At 36.2% G+C, this 25,914-nt stretch overlaps 4 protein-coding genes and 1 long non-coding RNA gene across 7 annotated transcripts; 3 read left to right on the top strand and 2 right to left on the bottom strand.

The window, feature by feature from the left end:
• Positions 1-1,207: 1,207 nt before the first annotated feature.
• LOC106945136 (uncharacterized) lies at positions 1,208-5,544 on the top strand. The gene is made up of 3 exons (XR_001424488.1): positions 1,208-2,214; positions 2,363-2,366; positions 5,535-5,544. It is a non-coding gene; the product is annotated as an uncharacterized LOC106945136 (long non-coding RNA).
• pglyrp5 (peptidoglycan recognition protein 5) lies at positions 2,212-3,666 on the bottom strand. Its single transcript, XM_015028583.1, has 4 exons — positions 3,207-3,666; positions 2,909-3,104; positions 2,693-2,811; positions 2,212-2,578 (listed from the first exon to the last, which is right to left on the bottom strand). Exons 1-4 carry the CDS (start codon positions 3,217-3,219, stop codon positions 2,403-2,405), a joined length of 504 nt encoding a protein of 167 aa, XP_014884069.1. The 5' UTR covers positions 3,220-3,666; the 3' UTR covers positions 2,212-2,402.
• polr2i (RNA polymerase II subunit I) lies at positions 5,143-8,933 on the bottom strand. Of its 2 annotated transcripts, XM_015028585.1 has the most exons (6): positions 8,743-8,930; positions 8,542-8,596; positions 8,358-8,431; positions 7,922-7,996; positions 7,095-7,146; positions 5,143-6,693 (listed from the first exon to the last, which is right to left on the bottom strand). In XM_015028585.1, the coding sequence occupies exons 1-6, from the start codon at positions 8,802-8,804 to the stop codon at positions 6,631-6,633; spliced, it is 381 nt and encodes a 126-aa protein (XP_014884071.1). In that variant the 5' UTR covers positions 8,805-8,930; the 3' UTR covers positions 5,143-6,630. The 2 variants fall into 2 exon arrangements, with proteins under 2 accessions (XP_014884071.1, XP_014884070.1); XM_015028584.1 differs by lacking the exon at positions 5,143-6,693 and having other exon boundaries at positions 6,942-7,146; positions 8,743-8,933.
• A 1,165-nt stretch (positions 8,934-10,098) lies between these two features.
• Positions 10,099-19,643, top strand: lbhl (LBH regulator of WNT signaling pathway, like). Of its 2 annotated transcripts, none has more exons than XM_015028586.1 (4): positions 10,099-10,770; positions 16,361-16,436; positions 17,138-17,426; positions 19,204-19,643. In XM_015028586.1, exons 1-4 carry the CDS (start codon positions 10,748-10,750, stop codon positions 19,272-19,274), a joined length of 459 nt encoding a protein of 152 aa, XP_014884072.1. In that variant the 5' UTR covers positions 10,099-10,747; the 3' UTR covers positions 19,275-19,643. The 2 variants fall into 2 exon arrangements, with proteins under 2 accessions (XP_014884072.1, XP_014884073.1); XM_015028587.1 differs by lacking the exon at positions 10,099-10,770 and adding an exon at positions 10,831-10,931.
• Positions 19,644-22,016: 2,373 nt separating this feature from the next.
• Positions 22,017-23,919, top strand: c5ar1 (complement C5a receptor 1). The gene is made up of 2 exons (XM_015028588.1): positions 22,017-22,119; positions 22,277-23,919. The coding sequence occupies exon 2, from the start codon at positions 22,289-22,291 to the stop codon at positions 23,339-23,341; it is 1,053 nt and encodes a 350-aa protein (XP_014884074.1). The 5' UTR covers positions 22,017-22,119; positions 22,277-22,288; the 3' UTR covers positions 23,342-23,919.
• The last annotated feature ends 1,995 nt before the right edge of the window (positions 23,920-25,914 follow it).

The raw sequence follows: 25,914 nt of genomic DNA on the forward strand, positions 1-25,914 counted from the left end.
CTCCCTGGGGCTGGACTCACCTTCTCCTTATTTCTCCATTAGCATATGTACATCAGAGTCCAACTATTCATGATGCTACTGGTAATTTAATATGTTGTGAGCTATTGTACATATAATGTTGGATTTTAAATAGTTTTACAACCTTATTAACACCAAATCATACAGAAAACCTCAGACATTTTATTATTATTATTATTATTATTATTATCATGATCGTATTTTGAGATAATTTTCGTCCTATGGACAACAAGCCCATTATGTACATTTTTAAATACTGCTTCACAGTTAAACTGTTCAAACTACGTAATTCTGAGATGAAAAGGTTTTCGGTAGAAAGGGGGAAACATAAAGTTAAGAGATCTTCACACTTTTATGTGTTGGCATCCCAACTGCTTTGGAGGCTCTAAGTCACCTGCTGTCGCGCCCATATTTGAGTCCTCTAAAACGCATCCCGGGATTTAATTAAATTTTGCACACAGTTGCATAATTCTCTATGCGCAAAACTATTTTTTTGTGAGCGTTTGCGTTTGTTCAAAACTTCAATCCCTGCACTGAGTTGTCTTTAAAATATCCGAGAAATACGACCCAAATGGAGCTTTTGAAGATCTGAAGAATAGATCGGGATAGATTACAAGATACAAGAAGCGCAAATACTTTCATTGGGTGACCGATGCTACAAACTCATTTCTTTTGTTCTGAAAACAAATGTGCAATATAGACATATACATAAAAAAAATCCTTATTTATACATCGCACCGAAACTAGATATAATCAAGAGTGTTTGCTTGTTTGTTTCCATCAATCAGAATCCTTGTTTGAGTTTCACCATGCAGATATCATAATGTTTCTAACTACATGCTATTTGTTCCTGCTGTTAGTCACGTTGATACGGAGGCCTCTCTGCACTATCGCCGCGCCACACAAGTGAGAACTTGTCGGGAATGCTTTTGGCCCTGCAGAAAAGGCGCAGCGTTGCCCCAACAGCTGTAATCCTCTTGGATGTTTTTCCTCTGTCTATCGTATGAATTCACCTCTTGTTTTGTTTCGAATGATCTCAGTGACACCCTGAGAAGAGCATCGCTTTCCTAAGATTTCTTTTGTATTGAATTTAGCTTTATTTGTGATTCAGATGGTGAAAATTGAGAACTGATCTTTTTGCGTAGAGCGTAAAATAAAAAAAAAAAAGAAACACAAATCCTGCAACGATCTTACAATATGTTTTATTTAAAAACATATAATACATATATAAGTATATTAATTCATATTTTCCGGCACCCATTATGTTAGAATCAACAATTAAATAGTATTTTATAGTCATATTGTAGCTGGACGCAAGTAATTAGTCAAGTTAAAATAGTACAACAGAAAACATTGAGGTTTCTGTGTTGCAGATAAGGTGCTCCTTTCTAAGTCTCATCCTTTATCATTGCGCCCTCTGGTGGAGAAGCACAAACCTCACAGACGTCAAACAGGCTGAGGTATGATTCACCGTTTGGGTTTTACACGACGACTAGTGACAGGAAAGTCAGTAACACAAATAATCTCTTCATCACAGCATTTGTTAGTAGAACTAAGACCTTAAACAGCAAGAGAATGTGTTTCCTCAAAGTTGATAGGTGGCAGTCAGTCTCGCAGCAGCTATGAAGAGCCCTCTGACTAAAGACTGTTGCTGTATGACAGTCTCATGGCCGTCACGACACGCTACATTTTCAATTTCTGGGCAGCAGTGATGATATTCCATGGTGACATATCCCAAATTAGTTATCTTTAAAATATCTGAGAAATAAGATATTTCTAAGATGGGAGCACAGCAGTTGATGTGCTCCCATCAACTGTTGGGAGCACAATCTCTGTCTAGGCTAGGGTTAGAAAGCCAGGCAGAGAAACATTGGAGATGGGGATATGATCCCTGCCCATTATGATCGATGTGGTTTGATCAAATAAAAAACAGCAACTGTTGCTCAGATTCAGTCTATCAGAACTGGTCCCATTAGCAATGAAAGAAGGTGCGGGGGAAAGCAGTATATCCTGCTGCCTGTGGCCTCTTTCGCCACAATAATACGCTCTGTAGCAAAACAAAAGCTGTTCAGGACAAATTTGAGAAGCAAAAAAACATGCCTGAGGTATTGACTTGGCCTCCAGATTCCTCTGATTTCAATTCAACTGAGCACTTTTGGGATGTCTTGCCCAATCTTTGGAGTTTCCACCTCACAAGTTGCAGGAGAGTTTCAACTGCCAGTATCTTAGTGTCACGGGTTACTTGTCGTTGGCATAAAACGATCTAGGCGTTTTGACAGCAGCAGAGAAAAAAAAAATAGTTCTACCCTCATGACCCTGGTTAAGGGTCAAAATAAATTCATAGCTTAGTCTTCCCCTTCCTCTCTTTCCCCCAAGAGTTTTCTTTAGGCTGAGCTTCTCAGTTGTGATAGTGCAGCATAAAGATTTTCTCCAGGGCATTGCGTAGCTCCTAAATCCCTGTGGCCGTACAGGGCAAACTCTGGTTGGATGAAGCCTTGTAAAACTCCAGACACCAGCAGCTGTTTGACTGACAATATTGCCTCTTTGCTTGGTGTGTCATCTGAAAGTGCAAGAAGAAGAAGGTGGTCTTTATTATCCACACGTTTTAGAGATTAGTCAGCATTTAGTGTCTCTTTTCTGTCCCACTGTTGATGAATCCAAAAGAAGTGCTTACTGTTGAAATTGCCCATGAAAGCGATGCCTAGGGAGTCACCGTTGTGACCTTTGGTATGCGCTCCCATCACGCCCCAACCTCGACCCTCAAACAGACTCCCGTCTCCTCCAACAAGAAAACTAAAAAAAAAAAAAATAAAAAAATTACCACAACATATGTTCACTTCAAAAATTATGTTTCCTTAACGTTTAGAACGATAAAAGGAAAAATACTCACTTGTACCCAATGTCATCAAAGTGTCTTTCGTCCATGTGAAGCCTCTGGATGCTCAGAACCTCATCTGTACACTCTGCCAGGCCTTTGCAGCACCGGAGGGCAGTGTGGTGTATCACAACTCTCTGGGCTGGACCTTCCAGACTGTCCTTTTGCTTCGGGGCCGCTGCTCCCCACTGTTGCCTTGAAACTATGTTCACTGAACAGTAGATTAAAGATCGAGAGATGATTAAAATTACAGGTTGGTTTTTGACTAAAAATAAATAAATAAATAAATATATCCATATATAAATATATATACCTGTTTGTTCCATGAGGCTGAACACAGCAGCTTGTAAGTGTGAAGACTAACCAGGCAGCATACTGCACGCCTACCTTATTAGTTTGTTTAGGAGGGTGTGGTTATGGAAAGTACACCTCGCATGTTCTTTGTTGTTGCACGCAAACAAATGATTATGCAACAGATGTAGCTGCCAGAGTCATAGTCATACAGTTGCCCAACTAACTGGTAGAAATAAACATACTGGAAGTAAGGAGGAAGCGTAATTAAACATTGGCAGAATGTGACACACTCAGGCTGAGAAACTGGCAGTTTTGTTCCAGCACATCAGACAGGATTTCAAAAGTTCTTTGGAGTTTTGACAGGAAATCATTGGTGGCAATTTTGAAATGTTGATTTGTTTGTTTTCCCAAAGTAGGAAATTGGACAGGACTTTTTTAATGAGTAAAGAGTCAGAATACCTTTGTAATGTGATAAAGAATCAGGCAAAGACCATTCAGGGAATTTTTTAATTTTTTTTAAACAATAGCAAAATTTCTGAAAAAAAGACATTTTTCTTGTCTTCAATTATTCCAAAATTCAACAGTTTGCAAGCCCACAGCCATCATTTCTGAGATTCATCATGAGATCTGCCAGGGTTCTGTCAAATTACCCAGTGATGATAAAATACAGGACAAAAGTACCCACACGCTTTGAAATTCTTTATACTTTGCCAGGTTATAACTGAAAACTTCAATCCATCCTATTGGGATTTTATACGATAAAGCAACACATAGGAGTGCAACACTGTAAAGTAACTCTAAAGTTAAAGCTAAATAATTTTGAAGATCATGTATACTTTCAATCACCATGAACTCTTGATTGACAATTATCTGCTACTTTGTATACTTAGGTTTGTGGTTTTATTGTGAAATATATATTTTTTGCATGACATTATAGATAACTTCTGCATATCTGCAGGTTGAAGTGAACAAAGAGGACCAAGTCAAAACAGTTTATTTGCAAAAAATTAAATTGCAAAAATAACATGCATACAACAGCACATTCTGGCTTTGGATTTTTTTAATCAAGATCTTCCCAGACTTCCTTTTTTTCTGCATCTTTATTCACTGCACGATGATAAACCCAAGATTTTTTTTTTATTTGCTTTTGGTAAGTGAGTGGGAAGTCATAAACCATCATTACGGGAACAAAGTCCTTTTAAATCCAAACCAGATACCCTCAGCCATCACCTGTTAATCTTCCTAATGCAGAAAAATCCAGAGTTTGTACAGTCATTAGTGCTTAGTGGGTTTCTACTGGAACTCCAAACTTTCCTGGGTTGTATCGTCTACGTCCAGATTTAGTTGATTATATATTCATTCAGTCTGTCCACCACAGTTTGTGCTGCATTTTAGAAAACTTAATATATACTTTTTTCTCATGCGCATTGAGTTTGAAGATAAAAAACATTTACCACTAGAAATCTGTAAGTATTGCCCAAATATTAAAACAATGCACTACCAACAGATTAGAGATATTCAAAATTAATTTCAGACTTTAAATTAGACAAACAAAAAAAAGCATGAGGACTTCCAAAGTCTACTGATCCGTTTGGTGTGAATTCTCACCGTGATTTCACCATTTGCAGTAGTACTATTTTGGCAATTTTACTCTTCCGTATGAAATGACATGCAATTGACCACATGGAAAATACATTTGTTAGTCAAGATAAAGTACTGCGTCTTGATATTTGTAATGAAATGCATTACAACAGCGTTTTATTTTTGGAAAAACTGGAACGTCTCACATCGACAGAAATGAGGAAGTAAAATGTTGCAGTTTTAAAACTATAAATCAAGTGTACTTTACTGTTTAGTTACAATCTAAACAAAGGATTCAGTGGGTAGCATCAATAAACTGAAACTTCAACTGGGTTCAAAATCACAGTATCATTTCTTTTTTATATATATTTTTTCAAATCAAGATGTAAAACTAGTAAAACAACTTGGGAAAAGACATCCAACTTAAGTTTAAGAATTTTCCAAGGAAGGCAGCACATTAATATTTGATTCTGTTGGTTTGTTGTTGAAGCAGCTTATCTGTCTAAATCTAAGTAATTTCCCCCAGTGATTCAGAGATTAGGAAAATCCATCAGTCTTAGTGTGAGCTCTGACTTTAGGAAATAACACAGTCATAAGTGCTGAACAATGGTGAATGAATCCTGTTAAAGCATAAATCTGCCATTCATTTGGCTAAATCTTTGACTTTAAAATCATTTCTGTTAGTGCAGAAAAAGGATTATCACAACGATCTAACAGTAGATATTAAAGGAGGAAATACAAGGACAATGTGGACTGTACAGTACAGCTGAACTTACTGTTAATCTGCAAAAACCTCATTGTCAGCAGTTTTCATGCAGTCACAGGATTGAAAGTAATATTTACTTTGAGTTTTTTTTTGGCCTAGCCACAACATTTTAACAGAGTTTTGAGCAGATCAGCCCAGAAACTCCAGGTTCACCACTTTGATCCATCTCAAAACCAGTTTTGATTAAGTGTTTGTGTTCATCTGACTTTTAGAAACCCAAACTGTGTCAACATAGAATTTTCAGGAACTAAACGGGAACCACTAAGGTCTGCAACCTACCAAAAACTGTCAAAATGGGGCTTTAAAATGCAAGAAAAACATTGTGGTGGCAGCATCATAAAGATGGTCTGTGCCACTAGTGGTACTGGTACACAAAGTTGACAGACTGATAAATAAGAAGGAATGACTTTATAATGTTCAACTTTTCAAACAGCTTGAATGTTGAAATGTATACAAAGTAAAAGTGAAAGCACTAAAACTTTTTGGATTACACAAACCAACTTAAATGAGCATCAATAATAAAACAATTCAAATATTCAGGCAGGACTATGCCAGAAGTTTGTTGATGGCTTAAAAAAAATTGCATAGATTCACGCACCATTTTCCCCATTGTTTAGTGGGGTATATGCGCAATTGCAACTCTTTGTGGATTAGAGAAAATCTTCCATGTTCTTCCTCTCACAAAAACAGTTTAAATTCAGAACATAAGCCAAGCTGGACTCAATGGTTCAATATTTTAAATAAAATGTCCTAAATTTAAACAAGTGCACTAAGAAAGTTTTGTGAAGAAATAACACAAGCTGAACTTTTTAATTTTTTTAATAAAAAAAAAAGTTTAATTACAGACCAAACCTAAAAACAGATTCTACAAATCTATAACTGAAACTGATCACTTCCAAACATATCCTATCCAGAAAGTGGTTGTCAGTATCAATATATATATATATATATATATATATATATATATATATATATATATATATAAATCCATCACATGGTTCCTACTTGCTTGGACCATTTGGGACTTGTCCACATGCTAGGGTAGAAATCCTGCCATTAGAGGCAAATGATGGAGCTCTTCATGATCGTACAGGTGCTACTCTGTCCACCGGTGTCCACAATGAGGGGCCGTGCAGACGTAATACAAACGCATAGCATCCTGGGAAGGGCAAAACACAGAATAATATAAAACATATACACAATCTTTGCATTTAACTGCAAGGGTTGTTTAATTTAGCAAGTTAATGTTGAAATTGTTTTTCTAATTTTAACATCAACTTACTAATTTTTCACTTCCAAAGCTGATAATTATAGACAGGTGCAATTGAAACATTTATTCAGCTAATTGTCTCTTCCCTGATTCAGATTGGTGTTGGAAGAAGAGCAGGCCTAGTTTTCTAGGCTGCAATAGTGAAGCCATTGTAGGTCATTTAATCAGGTGTGCAAAAACATTTATGTAAACATTGTTTTTCATCAAATAAGTTCAAAATATGTCAATAACATCCAATGAGGAACAACGACTGAAAGGTCATAAATACCTCCTTTAAGGGGAATTCTTACCTCAGCCTTCATACTGTGAGACTGGAAGAACACTGCCTCCTTGTGACCGCATCTGGGAAGTAACAAGGCATCAAGTAAATGTCACAAATACCACCACGTTTGGACAACTTGTTGTTGTCCAAACCTGCCATGTTTTAGTGAGATAAGGAAGAACAAGAATGGCAGGCTAGTTCTTTATTCAACAGCAAAATCAGACCAAAAGTATATACTTTTTTTTAAATTATAAATGCAAAGGAATCTTGAAACACTGCACATGCTACGCTACTCCTAAAGACATGAAGGAAAACTTTACTGGGAAAGGAAGGGATCTGGCTGGTGGGAAAGACATAAGGTCTGTTTAGTGATGCAGATCTTTTCTATTTTCTATCAGTTACACTCAGCAAATACAAACAGAAATTACGCATTATGCTTTTCACTGGCATATGTAAAAAGTCAAATAGAGCAATATCTTTGTCACTGTCTAGTGATTTTCAGATACTTGTAATAGAAAATGTTAGTAGTAACTGCCATCAATATTGTTATAAAGGCCATTTTCTGTCCATTGTTTTTAGACCATGAGGTCAAATTGTAAAAAGATGGAAAAAAGACATCTTTGGAGGCAGCTCCATGCATAATTTAGCCTCAAACAAGCTGCTTTTAAATCCAGTTTTCAACGAAGAACAGTTCTCTCAATCATTTGGTGTCAAATCTGCTGCTGCCTGCATACTTTGATTGCTTTAGTATATAAATACAATTTTTAGCTGTCTTGTGGGAAAGTTAGTCTCTTACGCGTAAACGTAAACTCAACATTTCCAGAGAAAAATGGCACAGACAAAGAGAGCACTTACTTTGGACAGGGGTGGTCCTCTGTTCTCGGCAGCGTTGGATCCTGGGCTACATCAGCAATGATTTGTGTCAGTTCACTGAAGAGAAATCACAAGATTGTTTTAATGAGCAAAATCAATAATTTCAGACCACAAATGAAAGATTTGTAACAAAGCAAACTCTCCCTGATGTGGCATAATTAAGGAAATATTGTTAAACACGTGCAGTTGTTAAATTTGTGTTATTCTAAAAAAAAAAGAAGCTACTGTTGGGTTTGCATTTTAAAATCTTTTGCTATTTTTCAAATACTATTTTATACACCAGAGCTGGTGTACTAGTATTCATGATTATAACAATAGAGCAAAATCAGCATCTTTTTTCGCTAAATAAGGTGCAGAGACTAAACAAGGTGCACATTTAAAGATAGATAGTAGATATGACTAAATCTTTGTTACATACTCAACTTCGTGGGTGATCTTGTTGACATAGATGCAGCTGTTGTCAGCCTCCTGCTGATAGTCACAGTTTCTACACTGTAGGTTCAATGAGACAGCAAAACGTGATAAAGTCTATTAAAAACTGTATTTGTTTGTACTCTTTCCATGCTAACAAATGAGCGACCAGTTTCAGACCAAATACTTACCGCATACAGCAAGATGCGGTTCTCTTTGTCTTCCTTTGGGTACAACATGTTGTTACTGAGAGAAGAATGAACATTGTCACCGTGATATTTATTTACTGTAGCTAAAACCAACATCGTTATGTAGAAAACAACTTGGTAGCACTTGATATAGCTAGCATGCTAATGACACTTCCTTTAATTTAATTTCTGTCTAAGACTCACCATTCTTGACAAAATCGTATTCCAACAAATCCCGGCTCGTATGTTCCACCTTCTAAATCCATCTGAAATTGATTTACTGAAAGAAAGAACCCGACAATCAAGATAAACGGCGCAACGTCTGTTTATGTAGTCGTTACCATTCAAAAACAGCATGTAAAGCGGGGTGACGGTTGTGTTGCTTTCAGAAACAGCGCCTCACACTGGAGGGAGGACGACCTGCATTATGTCTGCGAGTCATGTTTGGGATTAACAATTTTCTCCAAATTGTTAATAAACTGTTATAAAAAACTGCTATGAAAAAAAAAAAAAATCACTCAACATTTTTAGTGAAATGCATCTCAAATTTTTATTTGAGATGCATTTATTTTGTGTTAAATAGGAACACAAATTAACAACACAAACAACTATTTAAAACATAAAATATGTTGGATTTTAAAACAATGAATACATGTCTCATAAAAATTTTATACATTTACATTCAATCAGGCCTTTAACCTCCATATTCCCTATGTTCAAGCACATCAGAAACACTCTGTTTTCAATGTTAATAATTTCAAAAATAACACTGATGTTTGCTTATATCACTTAGTGTATTGCCTAATATTTTCAAGTCTTTTATTTTATTCACCCCCTTTTTTATGTTATCTTAGCAAGGTAACATAATACATAATAACAATAAAAACAAACAAGAAATTATAAAATGTGGGCTTAAAAACAAAGTATGTTGTTTTATACTAGATAATGTTCTTATTTTATTAGAACCCATGATCTAACTTACTGAATATGACTGTAATTACAAAAATAATAACAAAAACAAATAAATCTGAAAATTCTGCAATTGAAAAAAAAAGTAAAATGTAGCTATGGACTCTTTGGATTTAAATTGGACATATAGACTCAGTAACATCTTTTAAAGAGATCATAAATGTTTGATGACAACTGTGGATGGAAAATACGATGTGCAGTTTTTAATATGTTTTTCAAAAAATAAAACATTAAAGTTAAGGAGAAAATACACGTTTTATGTTGCATTATCTTTGTTCTGCTTAAGATCTCTTTATTTAGCCTACAGATGGGATTACATATTGCATTTTGTGGTGCTCTGCCTGTTTAGCAACAGTCTGCCTGTTATATATATATATATCTATTTATACACACACACACACACACACACACACACACACACACACACACACACACACACACACACACACACACACACACACACACACACACACACATCCCATCCCCTCCCCACGCCTGAGCCCTTGATCCTCTGAGCTAATTCCATGAATTGTCCCAATCTAAATCCACAGATGGAGGGATGCACAGTTGACGATGCAGTGAGAGTCTTGATGATAATGATGGACAGAAGGATAAGGAAGACCTGTAGACTACATATAAATGCAAAGCTCCAAGTGTCCATCTTGTTGTCGTTTCTGCTGAGTTTTTCTATGGCTTTACTGTTGTGTGACCTCTCTTTGCAGATGTACGAGTGACCCAGTGTGCCAACTCATCAGAGGGGATGGTCAAGCCAGACTGACGTCACCCATCAGCCTCTGTAATCGAAAGAGACGCTAATCCGTCTCTGCCCCAAAGCCTTGTAGTTGGTAGGGAGGAAAAGGGAAACATCCAGAGACAGAGAGGGAGAAAGAGAGACGAAACCAAGCGAAGTTGGATACAGGAGAGAGGGGAGCACATGTGGGCAGATGGGAGGTCATATTGACCTGGACCAGAGAAGCAAAGGGCTGCCTTGACTGACCAAGAAAGACCAAAGCTTCACTCGCAACTGGATCTTCTATCAAGCTCTGGTATTTCTAAAGGTCTGGAAGCCCAACTTCTTCCAGGCTTCGCTCTGGAGGCCACAAGTTCCTGTGGAAGGACAGCAGAGGGGGAATGCTGTGGGAGCTGCTCACCCCCTCATGCACCCCCTCTGGTGTCGCCTTTGCTCACCGTGGAGGAGCCAAGCTTCACCACTGTGGAACTATGCCAAGACGAACAAGACATGCACCTGACTGCTAAAGAAGGGTAGGAAGCATGGTGTTTTAGACACCAATTAAACCCTAAGTAGTAAAAATCTGCTAAATTAGCTGCCATATTATAACTCTGCAATTCAAGTAAGAGTCATGAAGATATGATCTTGAAGAAAATAACTACAGGCTTTGCTAGAATAAAAGTTCCTGTCAATGGTAAGAGATAGAAATTAACTGATAAAAACATGTTGAAATGTCACAGGAAAGTGTTTTACATTTATCAGTGGATATACACTGTATGCTTCAGAGGCATAGGGATTTTCCATTTATGCCTGACTCACAAACACCAAACAACTTCTTCCCAATGCAACATGGTTTAGACTAGAAGTTTCTTCCCAGGTTTTTTTATACAGTGTTTCGATCTATTCACTTCAAGTTTCATAATTAAAGCTTGAACACTGTCAAATTACCTGCCAAAACAGTTTTTTTAATTTATGCTATGAAAATGAGCAAAAGACTTATCCTTTTCAAAATCTGTATGTGAAAAAAGATATGCATTTTTGAAAATTATATTTTCAAAATATCATTTGAAAGCAAACAATTTTTTTATGACATTGACAAAAGAAATTCTTCCCTACAAATTCAAACATTTAGAAGTAGTGACATTTTTAAAAAGTAAAGAAACATTTAATGCAGGGGAGGCAAATTGAGCATCCGCTACTTAGTAAAATCCCTAAGACAACATCTAATTAAATATAGTGAGATATTTGCCACCCACAGTTGCTGTTATTCTTATCTGCACTTCAGATTAGGTTAAACTTTAAGGGCCATTTCCCCTCTCATTTCTCCTATCAGTGTATTAGAGAATAAACCACTAAGTGCAAGATAAATATAAGAACCACAGAAAAAAAAATGAGGGGAAAATTAAAGTGTTCTATAAAAACACTGAAAAACAATCCCCCAAAACTCAGAGTGAATAAACAACTGTATTTGTGACTGAAATAATATTTGCATTAATGCTGTAAAAAACAAAAAATTCTCATAAAGCTGAAAATCAAGCAAGTTAAACATCTCATGATGATAAATGGTAAATGGACAGAATTTACAAAGTGCCTTTCTAAGCATATTGACCACTACTTTAGGGACCCCAAAAGCTTGGGGTCCTAAGCTACTCTCCCTTGTTAAAGTTCTGGCCATAATCATAGTTTCAATCATTGACAAAACTAGCACCACAAAATTCAAACTCAATTTATAACACCATATAGAATATTTCCTGTCAACATTGGCTTTATGAGGAATTCATTTGTCATTAGCTGGTAAAAGGAGTTAGGTAAGCTGAAAAAACTTGTTTTCTAGTGTGAACTAAAAGTCACACTTAAGTTTTTATCAGTTTTTTTATTTGTATCATTTTATAGGATAGTTTCACCAATTCTTATTTGATCCTATGAAATAATCTCAGGAAAGTTTGTTTGCCTATTGTCTGCTGTTTAGTAAAAAAATGGAAATCTGTGAAGAGTGATGAGAGTGATGTCATATAAGCATTGACATGTAAATATATTTATCCATTAAAGATTCCTATTTTGTGAATATATTGTGAATAAAATCTGGCCCCATCAGACAGATGAAATTCTTCATGCAGCTAGCATGAAGAATTTTACACATAACGTTTAAAATACAATCCTTTTTATTTACAGGAAGCAGAAAAATGGACTGTTGTAATTTTTCTCCAGAGATTTCTCAACACCTGAGTTTCACAGTTGCCAAACAAGAGGGTTTTGTCAAGAAACATGAGTTCCTCATCCTCATCAGGTTTTAGTCTGCTTTGGCCCTCAAAATGTTTTGGAGCAGTTGAGGAAATAACAGTGGCAAGACAAACAGAGGTGTGAGACAGGTTTTACTGTTTTTCCCCCCCCAGTTTTTGTTGTACATTCACATTATTATTATTAAGCAAATTTTTAAATCAGACAAATATAACTCGACTAAATGCAAAAAGTATGTTTAAAAAAACTAAAAAATTATTTGGGAAAAGAGCAATCCAAGATAACTAGCCCCTAAGTAAAAATGTTTCCACCCCCTAAACGTAATAACTGGTTATTGCCATAACGTACGCTGAGTCTTTTGCAGCTGCAATGGAGCTGCAAAAACAAAAGCAAATTCATGTTCGAATTGTTTAAGCTCATACAACAGCACCTTAACAGGAATTAAGTCCAGACTTTGACTAGGCCTCTTAAAACCTCATATATAATTTTTTCTTTAGCTATTTGGAGGTCAAACTTGCTGTAGCACATTGAACTGTTGTCCTGATGCATAATTAAAGCGTGCTAAAGTTTAAGGTGCTGACGTAGAACAGCGAAATGTATTTTGTTGTAGTAAATGCTGTGTTAGCTTCCTGCCAGATGTATTGGGACACACAGTTCCACTTTTGTCCCATCAGTCATCAGAACTATGTCATTTGGGAAATATGAGTCAGACTAGTTTCGTCCTTACTGAATCATAAACACACCATATTTAACTGAGACACGTGAGGGTGACAGGGCTTTAACTGTAGCTCTGGGTTGTGACCAAATATGGTAAATGAGTTGTTGATTGCAGTAAATTTTGTAGACAAGCCACTCTCTGAAGGTCATATCTCAGTCCAATGTCTCCTTCATTTGTGCTTGACAAAAAATTACAACATGTAGGCAAGTGAGAGAAAAAAATCTGATGTGTGAAAACAGGAACAATAGATATAAACGCTTAACCTTGTTAATCATAAATGTAAAAGATAACTGTTATCATTCACACCATCGTCTTGCTAACAACTTTATGACCGGAATTTAAGGTGGTGTAGATTTGACATTCAATCATGTTAGACATGGACTGTTCTCTGTGCTAACAAAAATCTATCATTTAGTATACTTGTCTTGTTTGTCATGTATGAGACAAGTGTATTTTGTGGATGAGTTCAGTCAAATGTAGTGCAATCCATCAAGGGGGGGGGGGCAGGGGGGGAGAAGTGAGGGTGACTGTTGACTGAGCTGAATCAATGATGAAACAATGATGCATGCGAGGGATTACACAGAGGTTAAGCTTCTTCATCATAATAGCTGCTGAAAGTTTCCATACCAGGTGGCACACAAACAGCTTAGCATGGAACACTTGTCAACAGCACAGTATCAGAAATTGAATTGCAAAGCTGCACACGTTCACAAGTGGGTCAAACATGATAGCATCCTCTCAAAGCCGATCCTGTTTGGACGAGAACAGGGTGTCCTCGTTTTGCCCATTGTGCAAACTGGCTTAGTGTTTGTGTATTGCTCATAGTGAACAATAAATATAGTTGTACAGAATCATAAAGCCTCCCATGATAAATCAAACAAACAGAAGAACAGCTAAAAATCTGTTCAGCTTCCCCCAGTTAGGTGGATCTCTGAAATCTCCTTGCTAAAAAATGACATGTTGCCTTGTAAAGAAAAATATGATTAGCCTCATGGTTTCTTTACATTTGCCACATTACCGTAACGTTTTATTGTGATTTATGACAGACAATATAAACTAGCATATAACTGAAAGGAAAGGGATGTATAGGTTTCAATGTTCTTTCATAAAATACCCTTAAATAATATTGAGTGTATTCAATTCAATTTAATGTCATTGTAAATACTGATGTTAAGAGAATTCCTCAGGATGAGGAAACAAGTCCACGATGACCAAGGAGCTAAGAAATGAATAAGTTAGGTTATAAAATATTATTTCTTACCTTGAACATTTCACTGAGAACTGTTCAATTCTCAGGACAATTCTCAGTTGGGTATTTCATATATCTGGCCCTTATGGAATAATGGCAAAAAGCAACCAATTTTGTACATTATTCTGATCATGCTGTCTCCACAACGACACAAAGAGGTGGCAGCATCATGCTGTGGGGATGCTTCTCTTTAGAAGAGACTGAGAAGCTGATCAGAGCTGATGGCAAGGCGGGCAGAACTAAATTCTGAAAAAAAAAAAAACCCTCAGAAGGATAACAATCTTAAACATACAAGCAGAGCTTACTATTTGCAGACAACCTATAAGGAGGTACTAAACATGTTTTCATTAAGGCCACATTTCTGTGTTAAAAATGTTTTTTTTTTTGGTCTTTCATCATATTCTAAATTTAAATGTTATGTCTTCACAGTGGGAAATGATTATAATAAACAGGAATAAAGGTCTTCAAACTTCTATCTCTGTGTAGTTAATCCATGTAATGTGTTTAATTTTGAGACAAAGTTCTTCATATTAATTGGATTTACAATAATATTCTAATTTATTGACTGGGTTTGCTCTGTAAATGTGGCTCCTGAGAAGAGTGACTTCTCTGGAAATTGTGTAAAGGCACTTTTTAAGTCTTAAAGCTTCCCCAAATTAATGTTTTGGAAATACAGCATTGATCCTAAGCAGACATTTGTGGTTCTGTTATTTACCAGACAACAGCTTCAAATAAAAGTATAACTGAAACTGAAAAATTAGGTAAAAATAAGCACAAAATGTGTTTTTGTGGACCAAAGTCCTATATTAATAAGCACCACAAATAAGTGCAGGACAACATTCCCCTTTCTCATCCTCCTGTTCTCAATCAAAAGTCACACAGGTCATCTTTTCAGGGAAGAATTCACAGAATATTTTTATTGCTTTACTACCTAGCAGGACATTTATGTAGCTGTGATTTGATAATAGAGCCCAGAATAGAATTTAGATTGCATCAGTTTTTAAATGGACATTTAATTAAAGAGCAAGACTTAGGAGGTTGGGTCACTGCCCTGGGGGTTATGCACTGAGTGGTTCTTATATGAAACAAAATGAGAAGCAGGGAGAAAAGCAGAAGCGAAGCATGAAAGAGGAATAAATAGAGGATTGGATTCAGCTCTGCAGACCTTTCTGTTTCCCATCAGCCATTCTGTAGGTGGGACATTCACAAACACATCCATGTTACTGACAAAAGAAAACCCAATCAATTATTTATAGGAGCTCGTAGGCTGGCCAAAATGAAACAGAGCATTCGCTCAGGCAGGTTCCGAGCCAGAAAATCAAATAAGGGGGAAAGACTACAGACTATGATCCGTCTTAGTTTACAACCCAGTTTGAACTGTGTATTAATCTGCAGAATTAATGTGTTTCACTTTGTGTGTGGGAGTCATGCTTGCACGCATCTGTACCAGAATTGGGCAACGTGATGTGGGGCAGAAAATACATAAGCCAGTCAAAACGCTGGGATGCTCGATGATGTGACTCTGTGGTAACTGAGCTTTAATTGTGACTCACATGGTGGCAATGGTGAGGTTACATGGGAGACCAGATGATTTGACTCAGGGAAACAAACTTTCAAAACCCTTCACCCAAAATCCTCCTGAAACTTCAGCATTTTTATGGTAATAAACAGAACTAAAGAAACTGTAAACTACTGCAGATTTGCACACAAATCAAATAAAAACCTGAAGTGAGAGTTACATTGATGTGAATGCAGCCATCATTCTGAATTGGTATTTACATTATTATGTAACATTTGAAAAACCATCATGGTAAGCTTTAAGGTAAATACTTTTTTCCACTCGCTGCAGATAATTTAAAACTATTTTTCTTGTTATTTCCCTAATTTTCCTTAGTTTAATTTTATTCTCTTTCTGCAGGAGTGTGCAGAAGATGAGTGATCAAGATCCGAACTGTGAAGATATGCAGAAGAAGGACCAAAGACTGCCATTCCAGGTGGGCTCTGTCGTCATCGTTGTACTACAATGTTACAAGGTTACCTAAATATTTCTGAATCTTTTTTGAATAGCTCATAATTTCGCATAGCTATGATATAAAATACTCAGTGTCTCAGTTTCATACAACATACAACACAGAGATCCACAACTGAATGTCATGTAAGGCATAAGAAATATAAAGTGTTTGAAACGGGCTGAAAGAGTGAATAAAAAAAGAAACCCTAAAGCAGGACCTTGTGGGATACCACAAGCAATGGAAGAAGAGGAAGTTCTGAGTTTAGAAGCAGCAACAGAAAAGGATCAGAATATGAGAGTGAACCAAATAAAAACCTTAAATCACGTCTAACGTGAGCAAAACAACATTCTCCTGCAGTAGTATGCACCACTATGCTACTGGAGACTTGAAAAAGAGCAGTACCATTAGCACAAGATGTTTGGAAACTAGGCTGAAAACTCTAATTGAGGTTGTTTGTCCTAATCATCTGTGAGCTTGAAGAAATTTAGGTAATCCTTCAAACTCCATTAAAATTGAAGTATACGATCCTAAAGCTGAATAAATAATGTGTTTTTGTTGATTTTGTAATCTGCAGGAATATTGACGTTGAAAAACAGAGAATTAAATAGGTGACGACCGAGGTATTTTCAATTCTGAGAGCAAGACTATTTATTTTTTCAATTCTTAACCAATGATTCTTCCAGATTTTCCCAGACGCGATAGAAATTGTCTTGGGCCCAGAGGTGTCACTGAACAGTCCAGATCGGGACAAGGAGCGTCTGCCTTCCATCGTTGTGGAGCCCACAGAAGTGAGCGAAGTGGAAAGCGGCGAGCTGCGCTGGCCTCCCGAGAACATAGAAACAGAAGACGATGAGGAGGACCTGTTCCTGGAGCAGTGCATCCCCCCAGCCAACATTGCTGACTGGGGAGAAGACGAGGAAAAGGAGGAGACATCAATAGCACTGCAGCAGCAGTCAGGCCTGACACTCCTTGGTGAGCTGATGAACATTCCCCCGGTTTTGGACTTAGCTTTGAAGTTGCAAAAAATTTGATTTGAATCTATCGTTTGCACACAATAAAAAAACTGCGAGTCTTCACAACGATGTTTTACAGAAAATTATAATTTACGCATCAAATATTAATTTAATGTGGAAAACAGTTGTGCCTTAAAAAAATAAACTATTAAAAAGATCAAATTTCTTAAATGTTTAGATCAAAATTTTATTCTGTCAAAAATGTTCAGTGATATTTTTACAACAGTTATGAAATCCTACACAATTAAATGTTCACATAAGTTTAAATGTTATTGTTATATATTTACATTTTTTGGCATGTAAAACTATTTATAAAAAATAAAGCAAAGTGTTCTTAGCAGCATTAGCCAATATTGAGGGGCACATATGAATATTTTAATTTCTGTAAGCTTTGAGCAATCAAGCATTTTAGGGTCCTATTTGCTCCACACCAAAAAATATTATTCATAAATTAATAACTTTAGAGAAAACAAGCTTAAGATTAAATCAAAATGGAGCAAACAAAGACTTTAAAGAAATATGCTCATATTAAACTTCTGTCTTAAATAGGATGAAACAAAGATAGAGAGGTTTCACATCACACTGCTACTTTATCTGTAAGCATTTTTTTTTAAACTACGTGACGCCTCACATAGGAAAAAATGATGTAAAATTTTGCAAGGAAGCATAAATAGAACAGGAAATTTGCACACAACCTCATTTCCAAACAAAGCCGAAATTTCTCTACATGTTACATATGACACTTTCTATGATTTTTCTGATAGCCTTCTCACTACAGGGGAAAATAAAGCAAAAATATAGCCAATTCCTTTTGAAAATGACTGAAAGTATGCATTGTACATTAATTAAAAAAATTTAAGACAACAAATATAAAGTAACAAGGGCAGTTTGGCACTAACTGGGGAACTAAATATGTGCAACCAGAACAACATCAAGCCATTGAGACCATAGCCAATCCAATAATATTTGTAAACCTAAAAACAAAAAAAAACACAGCATATTCTTTAATATTTAGAAAAGTAAACACAGATCCTTTCCATAAGTGGTACAATAGGACAGCTCTAATGCAGCAAACAAATCCCTCCATCAATCCAGTTTTCAAAGACAGCTGTGAAATGTTTCAGTCATTTTTTCATTAGTTTTAAGCCCTTGCAATTATTTGATTAGATACTTACTTTGAGAAATAGGTTTTAAAAATAAAAACACACACAGCATAAAACAAATTTCTAACTGAAAATTAAAAGCCATTATCTTCCTCTTTTTTTTTTTTTGCTTTTCAAAATTAGTTGTAATGCCCAGAATGAGGGATTGCTGCAATGTTACCCACCTATTGCAAACAACTGCCACATCCTTGTTCGGGTGAAGTAATTGCTGCAAAGCCCGTCGCTCATTTGAAATAGCTGGACTTCATTTGAATAAAAGCTTGATGACATAAACCGAATTTAACTGCATTGTCTTATAACTAGGACTTTGAATCTGTCTAGATACCAAGATTTAATGTATCATATATTTCTGTATTTTAACTGGACCGGAGTGTTTTGTAAAATGCTTTGAAATGACGCTAGTTTTGAATTGGTTCTATGTATATAAAAAAGTAACAAAGACCAACACAGGGCAAACGGGGTAAAGGCAGAGAACCCATGCCTGCTTTTGAAGGCCGAGCAAACTCTCTGAATTTTGTAGTGTGTAGTTTTGCAAAGCTTTAAAGCTAAATCAAAACTTTTTTCTTTCTGCAGACCTTCAGTCTGATGCATTTAGAGACGACACCCCGACTCTTCCTCCCAACAGTGCCCCCACCTTCCACTAAGAACATCGCCTCTGCTGACCCTGCGAGGAAACATCTTGAGATGAACTGTGGCAATAACTGTTGGGATGAAAAAATAACAACAAAAACAGCTGCAAAGCAGCAAACACGTTATGATAATAGTTAGGTAAACAACAACAACAGCAACAAAAACGCAACAAAAAACGACAAGGCAACCGGGACATTTTGGTTCAATGTCTTTGACTGAAAGGATTTTGATGTTTTCTGATCGGGGAAGATAATCATCCAAACACAAATGGACAGGTTTTTCTTTTAAAAGTTTATTTTAAGGCAACATTTAGCTGAAATTGAAGGTTTGTGTTTCATTTCTTTTGGGATGTTCCATATTCTCAAAAACCCTGATGTCGCAACTTTTTTCCCCCTTTTCTGCTCCTTTTCCTTTCACATTGGGTAGTTTAGTTGAAATATTTATGTGCTTATTCCTCCAGCATGTAGGACGTAGTAAATCACAGTGCGCTAGCTGCCTGCTGATGGTTCATATAACTTGGAACTGCACAGGACTTTTACGTGTTTTTTGTAACAAAGGTTTGCTTTCAGCAGCAGAAAACCAACAGTTCTTGAAGTAAGATAAATGTTTGAACAGATCAAACCCCAAAATGTTTTTGCTTTTGTGGGAAATCTGAATAAACAGACATTATTATTTTTTAAATTTTAACAATAAAGTATTTGTTCTCTTTATATGGGAAAGATGAGGGTTGTAGCATATTTAGTATTTTAAATATTCCGTTTACTTGTTTGAAATGTTGTTAAAGTTCTTCTACTTAGGGCAAGATCCAGACACTACACACTCCATTGACGTAAAACATACGAACTAAAATTTTTCATGTAATGAGAACAAACAACTGAAGTAAAATTAAAAATTGTAACATGTTATTCATGTACTTTAAATGTTGACAAATTCTTTGAATGTTGTATAATTTCAATGTGTGAAACGCACCTGAGGCAACATTTATCCCATTAACATGGAATAAATTCTATATCTGGTTCCTGTGTTATGGAAAGATTTAATTCTGACATGTGAAATCTAAATACATTACTTTTGTTTTACATGCTTCAGCTTGTAGTCATTTTTAATTGTTAAAATTCCTCCTATCATTATGTAAAAAACATAGAAAACCCCTCAACATTAGGAGGGGTGTGTGTGATATGTGATGTCACATTTTGCTACACAAGATTTTCATGCGTTTTACATTTTTTTCCATGGAATTCCTTTTCCATCTGTCTCACATTAGGAATGTTTTCCGTGTTACACATTTTACAGCACAATTATTTTCTCGCGTCACAACAATTTTCACATTTAAAACATCATAATTTTACACTTGGAAAGGTTTTCCTCACAGGTTTCACATGTTGTGCAAACTATAAATTTACATATTTGTTTTAATGTTTTTACATAAGAGTATCTTTGAATGTAAGATGTGGGAAAATGTTACCCCGAGTTGTTCTTCATGTTACCGCACAATATAATTTATGTGAAACACGTTGGGAAATGTTCTTCATTTCAAATGTTTCCTCAAATGTCACAGAACAACATCATTCCCATAAGTTTACACAATAAAATGTTCAAATGTTAAACGTGTAGGACAATGTTTTCTCAAGTTTCGTTTTACTCCACAATATGATTTTCAAATCAGAAAAGTTTGCTGGGAAGCAATCCATGTGTAAAACAAACAAACGTTAGTGTGATATTATTATGTGTACCTACTTTCTGAAAATGTCTATTTTGTTTGAAAAAATAAATGTTGCCACTGACCACCGGTCAATGAAACTCGTAGTGGTAAAGTTGTTTGAGTTTCTGAATAAAATGGCTGGATTACCTCCTCAACAATGCAGTCGGGTTCTCCAGAGTCCTGCTGATGACATCATTATTTCATTCAGGTGTGTCGGAGCAGAGATGCATCTAAACGTTTCAGGTCACCAGCCCTGAAGGACTGGAAAACACCTAGCAAGAAAATGAGATTCCTCCACAGGACTTATGCAATAATAGTGTGTAGTGCAATAATCCTAAGGTTTTTTTTTTTCTTTCCTAAGCAAAATTCTCAAGTAAAGTAAAATACACTTCAATACTCTAAAGTAAAATACAATAATGACAAATAAGAAACTTGTCATGATGTGTAGCAAAAAAGTTAAATTCCTGTTTCTTAAATATGTCCAGGAAACGATAAAAATCTGCTTGAAGGAAACGGAAGTGTCACAACAGAAGTGAGAAGAGCCAGAATCATGAACAAGTGAAAGTATGATCCTTCATGAAGACGAAAAAACATTTTAAAAAAGCTGTGAAGAAAATTGTGCTGAGGGTTTCTATGCCTTCTATGTTTTAAAACATAAAAGTGTGACAAAAAAGGACAAAATAAATCTAAATGAAATAAAAATAATTAAAAAAAAAATTCTTTGTACTTGCTACACTGTGCTTCCTGTACAACTAATGCCCAATCGTTTACAGGAACACTTAAACACCTTTTGCTGTGATTTAGCTGTTTCAATTTCCTAGAAATTCATTAGCATGCACAAAACACTACATTATCATGAAAAAGGTCAAGGCAGCCTAAGTGTTGTCAGAGTGTCATAAACTTTCAAAACAGGGAAACTTGACATTGTGCAAAATGTTCAAGTTGTTCAGATTCACAGATTCTCTATGTAATCACTCTGTTAAGCTCTCATTGGACAGAACTGTGTAGTGACTCTTGTGCAATTGTGCTGATGGGTGTGTACATCTTTGAATGTGTGTTACGGGGGTTGGAGTTGTTAAAGGTACTCTTCAATGCAGTCGCAGCTTCATAACTTTCTGTTAAAGAGTCAGGGTGGAACTTCAACAAACCAATCAACCGTAAGTAGGCACATTCATTAAATCTAATAGGTTTTTATTAGTTTGTGTTTTTTTCAGAGGTAATCTACATACCCTTATGAGAATGTACACTAGATTATTGTCTCTAAAATGAAATTAGACAATAACTAATTCAATTAAATGTTGTCTTCACTTACAGGTTTAATTTACTATGGATTCAGAATATTCCGACAGTTTGGACTCTTTCAACTTCACTGAAGATTTATACCCTGACATCTTTGTGAATAATTTCACAGAGTTAAACTTACTTCCTGAGATTCAACCCATACAGATAGTGTCTCTGGTCCTCTACGCCCTGGTGGTCCTACTTGGAGTACCTGGTAATGCGCTGGTTTTGTGGGTGACTGGTTTCTGCATGAACCGCTCGGTCACCTCTATTTGGTTCCTGAATCTGGCGCTGACTGATCTTTTGTGCTGCCTGTCCCTCCCTCTGCTCATGGTGCCCCTGGCACATGATGACCACTGGCACTTCGGCCCACTAGCCTGCACTCTAGTTAAAGGCCTTTTCTATTTGGTGATGTACTGTAGCATTCTGCAGCTGGTTCTGATCAGTGTGGATCGCCTGTTGCTTGTTAAAAAAGCCGTATGGTGCCAGAACAACAGGCGACCCAAGCAAGCTGCATGGGCATGTGTGGCTGTGTGGTGCTTGGCTCTGCTAGGCAGCATCCCTCAGTTTGTCTACGCCCAGGAGATTAAAAAAGGGGAACATAAGAGGGAATGTGTCCTAGCATACTCCAAAGAAAGCTCTTGGCCCATCGTATCCTTTCGGTTTGTGATGGGATTCATCCTCCCCTTCTTTGTCATTGTCATCTGTCACCTGGTTGTCTACAGCACCACCCGGAGGGGACCGTCACGTGGTCGGGCCAGATCCAAACGAACCCTGAGAGTCATTGTTGTTGTGGTGCTGAGCTTCTTCTTGTGCTGGCTCCCCTTGCACATCATGGACTTTATCGAACTGGCAACCCCTCTGCATTCTTTCCACAGTCCAAGAATCTACCTGGCTCAGGTGCTGGCCGTCTGTCTGGCATACTTCAACAGCTGCCTCAACCCTCTGATCTACGTGTGCGTAGGGAAAAGTTTCAAAGACAGCATGAACCGCTCAATGCGTCACATCCTCCACTTTGCTACCGAGGACCCAGCCTCAAGGGGGAGTATAAACGACACCAAGAGCACCAGCAACGAAAGGGTGACGACCAAAATCTGATGGACTTGTGTTTACAACCAACGTACAATCTTTAATTCCTAAGGAGAAAATATGTGAATGTTAATTCTGTGCAAGTTTCTTGGCCATGAACTTAAATTCAGTTTGGAATCAACTCTGAAATTTATGCTGTGTTAGTTTTTCAAAGAGACCATGTAAAACAGAATAGTTGACCTCTGCAAAGGCAGCTGTTGGGTTGGGTTCCGCCTTAGTGGGTAATCAGGATGTCTTGCACAACTTGTGATGTTCCAACAGTTCCTTTTCATGTATTTAAAACTAAAAAAAACAAGGGCCCACTTCTTCTTTTATAGAAACATGATTTTTATTTATTTATTTTATTTTTTTTTACTTTGTCTTGCTTTCACATATTACACTGCTATCAAAGTAATTTTTAAAATATTATATTCTCTCTTCATGACATAAATTTCCCAGTAAAATTTGTAGGGTGGGCAGTTTTATTATTTAAGTTGCTGTTCCTAATACAAACCACAAGAGGGAGACATTTTCTAAACGTCTGAAGATAAAAAGGGTACATTGCTTGTATTATATTTTATTTAATAAAATGTAGCCCTGATAAAACTGATTCTTTTAAAATATTTTTTTAACAGTAAACAAATGTCCTATTAAAATAATTCATTTTTTTTATTTGACGTTTACATAAAGACACAATTTTATAAGAATTACAGTGCAGGTTTTCAAATATTACATACATATGTTGCTTCTATTTTTAAAAATTGTATTTCAAAACATTGTAAACTTTTATTTTTTTAAAACAAGTGAACATGTTTGCAGATTTTTTTCCCTGAAATTTTTGACAGGATCTTCTATCATTGCTTCGTGAAATGTTTTGGAAAATAGGTAAATATACACATATTTTATTTGACAATGTCAATGGTGTATTTGAACTTTTAAATAATAGTAATCTTATACAAAATTAAATTCCCTCAAATATTTATTCTTCCAACAATTTACTATATTTTCCTTTTTCTCTGGGACTCTGCATGCCAACAGTAAAAAGACAACCGATTTGATTACTAGTCTTAAGTTGTTGAAAAAAAATTAAGCACCACTCGCATTGGGAAGGTCATGTTTTTTTTTTATTATTTAGTAAATCATAAAAAAGAAAACAAAACCAACAAAATGTGTACAAAAAAGTTACCAAATAGAGACAAAATTACAATTTACATACTACATTCATTGCAAACAAGGCCACGTGATGATATATACAAAAGCAAACATTTACAAGTGTGTGGTTTCCTATGCCTGTGTTTTTATTGAGCTTGTGCACTTAGATATACTTAAAGCACATGCATATATGCATACTGGTATGGTAACATGGTATATACTGGACATTGTCTCTCAGTCCTCTTAATTTTTGCTCATCAGTAAAGTAAAGCAGTGGTAGTCTCTACATATTGGCAGATGTCAACATTAAACCACAAGTGTGCAGAGTAGAAGACAGTGGCATCTAAAAATTGCACATTCAGTTCCTGTTCAGGGTTTCACTATCAGCAAGTTCACCCTGACGCAACTTTGCAACAATGACTGAATCTTTGTGCTGATTTTAACTGTTTAATAATTGCTAACTTTTTCTCCTTTCAACAAATGCTTTAATTTTGAATTGAAATGCCTGTTAGGACAGGAAATATGATTTGTGATGATTCTCCTAAAACAAGTTTATTCATGGGGAAAATAGTAGGGGCGCACTGATTGCAGTTTTCTGGTCAATCGCCGATTACTGATCTTTTAAAAAGCCTAACTTACCGATTCCGATTTTGGCCGATACCATTTTTGTCTGAAATGCTTATCAAGAAAGTTGCTGAATTGACAATGATGGAGTGACTATTGTTATCCCATCGGCATGACCTGGACAGCCGTTTTGTCAGTCAAACCTTTGTCATAGGAGAAAAGAAAAGCACAGTGGTTGATTTTTAGACCTTTGCCGAGGCTGATAACAACGGTGGATAAGATCGGCTTCACATGTAAAAATCAGCCGATCACGATCTCCCAAAATTAAGGAAATCAGCACCGATAAATTGTCTGGCCGATAAATCGATGCACCCCTAGAAAATAGAGAGAAGTATCATTCCCAGGTAAGACTTCGAGTTGGCTCCGAGGTCTCCTTCAAATGATCCAAAAAGAGTGTAAAATGTACTTTTTAAGACAATATTTAGGAAGGTCTAGCAAACAATATTTTCCCATGCCTATATCTTTCTTTATTTTTATCAATAGTTTTTATATCTTGTAGGTGATCCTTGTGATTGACTGGTGCTCTGTCCTGGGTGTACCTTGGCTATGGTCTACTCACCACTTAAGATAAGCATTACCCTCATGATACTGTAAGGAATAAATATTTATCGACAATGAATTAATGTATTCCATATTTCCCCAAGATTTTTTTTTTGAGAAATTATTAGAAAGAAAAGTTGCACAACCCTTGGCAAACAAACTGAAATCATTGAGAGTGTTTAATCAGTGAGTTTACAAAGAATCATAGATATGGCATAACATTATTTTATCTAACAGCTGAAGACTTAAGTCTAATTAAGCAGGTGAGTGAGCGCTTTAATACCTCA

Source organism: Poecilia latipinna, unplaced genomic scaffold, assembly GCF_001443285.1.
Source record: "Poecilia latipinna isolate Pla-1442-1.1 unplaced genomic scaffold, P_latipinna-1.0 Scaffold129, whole genome shotgun sequence".
Classification (NCBI taxonomy): domain Eukaryota; kingdom Metazoa; phylum Chordata; class Actinopteri; order Cyprinodontiformes; family Poeciliidae; genus Poecilia; species Poecilia latipinna.